The 3,801-nt window shown below is 40.0% G+C and overlaps 1 protein-coding gene across 1 annotated transcript; it reads left to right on the top strand.

Annotated features, from left to right (window-relative positions):
- Nucleotides 1-1,991: 1,991 nt before the first annotated feature.
- On the top strand, nucleotides 1,992-3,557 carry SARC_11037 (hypothetical protein; the record flags this gene model as incomplete). The annotated part of the gene is made up of 2 exons (XM_014294889.1): nucleotides 1,992-2,225; nucleotides 3,318-3,557. Coding segments are annotated over 2 exons (474 nt in total), but the record flags the coding sequence as incomplete, so codon positions are not given.
- Nucleotides 3,558-3,801: the final 244 nt, after the last annotated feature.

Below are 3,801 nucleotides of genomic sequence, written 5' to 3'. Positions count from 1 at the left end.
TATATATATATAGATTGTCAGTTATTTCAGGGAGTATCTCGAATCGTCGTATCATATCAGACAGATAGTATACGTATTTGATCATTATAGGGGGTATTTATGTAAATGTATACGATAGAGAAAATTCTAGGCCTTTCCAGGGGGTGGTAGGGCCATTTATTGCGGCTACATGTGTGTGCGTGGTTCGTTGGCTTCTGAGTTATGGTTTCTCTCGTGTACTGAGTATCCGGTGCAATGTGCATGGTGAAGTTGTTGTTACATAGCATCTGCGACCGGCAGCTGAGCTAGGGTTCAGGGTCTGTAGGTTACAACGCACATGAGGGATGCGTGTACGCACGCATTGAACGGTAGTTCTTGTTCAGGTAGTACTAACTAGGTCATATCGGCGGATAAAAATTGTTCAGGTAGTGCTATTGAACGGTAGTTCTTGTTTAGGTAGTGCTATTGAACGGTAGTTTTTGTTCAGGTACTGCTATTGAACGGTAGTTCTTGTTCAGGTAGTACTAACTATGTCATATCGGCGGATAAAAACATTGTGCGGCTTATACAGCACATTATATGTACACAAGTTTGCGTACCATAAAAGATCAATCCGTTCGAGAATTTGGCGTGTTACAACATTTCACTTACGTATCTGTACGTGAAGGCGAGTATACATATATAAGGATATAACTGGATATCCATACAAACGTATAAAAATATACGTGTGCATACCTGAATACTTATTGAACAATTACTTCATTTTTATGCCACAAGCCCCCCTGACCACGACAGCCATACGGCGCACGCTTTTGAAGGTCATATGTACATGTTGTACACATGTTTAATGTATTTATTTGAAGGACATATACACATGTTGTACACATGTTTAATGTGTTTTTTTGAAGGACATACACATGTTGTACACATGTTTAATGTATGCTTTTACAGGTCATATACACATGTTGTACGCATGTTTAAGGTATTTATTTGAAAGACATATACACATGTTGTACACTTGTTTAATGTATCTATTTGAAGGACATATACACCTGTCGTACGCATGTTTAATGTATTTATTTGAAGGACATATGCACATGTTGTACGCATGCTTAGTGCATCTCAAGATGCCGCATCGTGTGTACCTACATTTGAGCATTTCTATCAAAATGGTGCATACATAAAACGGGCGCTCGGAGATTCGGATTCAATTTCTATATATACGTTTGGTCTTATTTGGATACATACGGATTCACAGACACACACACATATACATATATATATAAATGTTAGATAGGGCTATGTGTGAAATGTCCATTGTGAGGCGACACACATGTAGTGATAGTTATATCGTTCGAGCTTTGATTCCGTCCCTATACTGGTTCTCCCGGTCTCGTCCTGGGCAATGGGTTTGTGACCACAAGATTATCCATTGTCTTCCAACGAATCCCGCACAAAGGAACCCGGAAATTTATACCTCTCGCGCAGACACTGATACTCGTCTATGAGGAATATACCATGTCTTTGAGCATATGCAAGCATGAAAGCATGAATATATGTATACATAGAAGTACACACGGTACTCTGGTGTATACCTGCATGCACATGTATACACATACGATGCACACACATAAATATGTCTAAACAGATAGATACGAATCGTACTCTGGTATAACCTACATGAACTTATCTACACATACAACACACACACATGAATAATACTATACATACAAGTACACACGATACTCTGGTGCATACCTGCATGCACATATCTACACCTGCAATAAACACAAATTGATATATCTAAACAAAACATATAACTAAATATGGTATTCTGGTATATATACCAACACACGCATACCTACACACTCAATACACACACCCGAAACACTTAACTACCGCCAACAGCATAAACCTCCGTTGCCACTTCCGACCTACACCCCACAGATTCACGCTACCCTAACCTCTGAACCCTAAAATACAATACATACCCCACAGCTTCACCCTTCAAAATGGCCCCCACAGAATGCCCACTGTGTTTCAAGAGCTTCCCGCGCGAAACAGTGGAGCACCATGCATACACCTGCAACGGCCCAGAGGATATACAGGTCACCTCCATACCCAATGTGGTGTACGATATCACGGCCAAGAACGCGGATGGCAACGATGGCGCCATGCGAGACTATGTGTACTGTGCGAGTGAGGTCGACATCCACCCCTCCGGGAACTCACAGGACCATATACCTGTATGTATATGCTGTAGTATATCACATGGATGGTGGTGTAGTATAGGTGTGTATAGTGTAGTATAGGTGTGGAGGTTTAACTCGCTAGATCATATACCTGTATGTATATGCTGTAGTATATCGCATGGATGGTGAGGTGTGTATGGTGTAGTATAGGTGTGTATGGTGTAGTATAGGTGTGGAGGTTTAACTCACTAGATCATATACCTGTATGTATATACTGTAGGCATGGATGGTATAGTATAGGTGTGTATGATGTAGTATAGGTGTTTATGGTGTAGTATAGGTGTGTATGGTGTAGTATAGGTGTGTATGGTGTAGTATAGGTGTGGGTGTTCAACTCACTAGATAGTATTCGTGTAAGCATGCTATAGTTAATCCCGTGTATGGTGTAGTATAGGTGTGTGTGTTTAACTCACTAGATCGTATTCGTGTATGTATGGTATAGTTAATCCCGTGTATGGTGTAGTGTAGGTGTAGTTGCTTCTCACACGAGACCTAGTTCTACAAAGGAGTTACCTCTATCAAGTGGGATCGACCATTGTGCTTACAGTACCAAATGGTAAGGACCGAGTGAGTGCGTTAACGATGATTACGAAGATGAATATTGTTGCAACCTCTCAATGGCAAGAAAACAGTTCAATCAGGTTGTGTTTACATGTGTGGTATTTTCTACATATACGTATCACCGACTCATGTATCTATCCATACACATCAATATCACTTACATCTGCACAGCGAACTACCCCTATACAGAATCGAGCAGTCATTGCACCTCCAATGGCAACCGGTTGTGCCCGAATGCGTTGCTATGGGAACGAGCTCGAAAGCGGTCTATGCGAACGACGTATATGTCTGCTATATTTCACATATACATAGCATCAACTAAATTGTTTATACCGACACACATCCATATCACTTATATGCACAGGGTGAACTATCCCTATACAAAATCAAGCAGTACGAAGACATACCAGACCTCACAGGAAAGCGGTCTATACGAACTACGTATATGTCTGATATAATCCACATATACATAGCATCAACTAAATTGTTTATACCGACACACACCCATAACACCTATATGCACAGGGTGAACTATCCCTATACAAAATCGAGCAGGCCTTGCACCTCCAATGGCAACCGGTGGAGCCCGAGTGCTTTGGCGACGACTTCGACGACGAAGACATATCAGACCTCACACAGAGCAATGTGTGGCAATCCATACAGCAGCGAGACGCACAGGCGTACTCGTTGGATATGGCTGTACTTGAGTTACAAAGTATACGGAAGAACATACCTACCATTGGATTCTCCAATGTCGTGTTGCAGGTGTGGAGAAGAGTTATGAGTGTAGTTGCATGTATATGATTAAGGATGTCCTTTGATAGACATGAAGCCATGTATATATATATATTCATATATATCTAGTATATATATATGTATATATATATATATATATATACACACACACACACATATATATATATATATATATATATATATATATATATATATATTATATGTGTATTATATTATATTATAGTTATATTAGTTATTATTAGTTATAGTNTAT

The sequence above is a fragment of the Sphaeroforma arctica genome, assembly GCF_001186125.1.
Source record: "Sphaeroforma arctica JP610 unplaced genomic scaffold supercont1.1499, whole genome shotgun sequence".
Lineage (NCBI taxonomy): Eukaryota > Ichthyosporea > Ichthyophonida > Sphaeroforma > Sphaeroforma arctica.
Note: the sequence above shows the minus strand (reverse complement) of the source record. Positions and strands in the feature narration are given on the sequence as shown.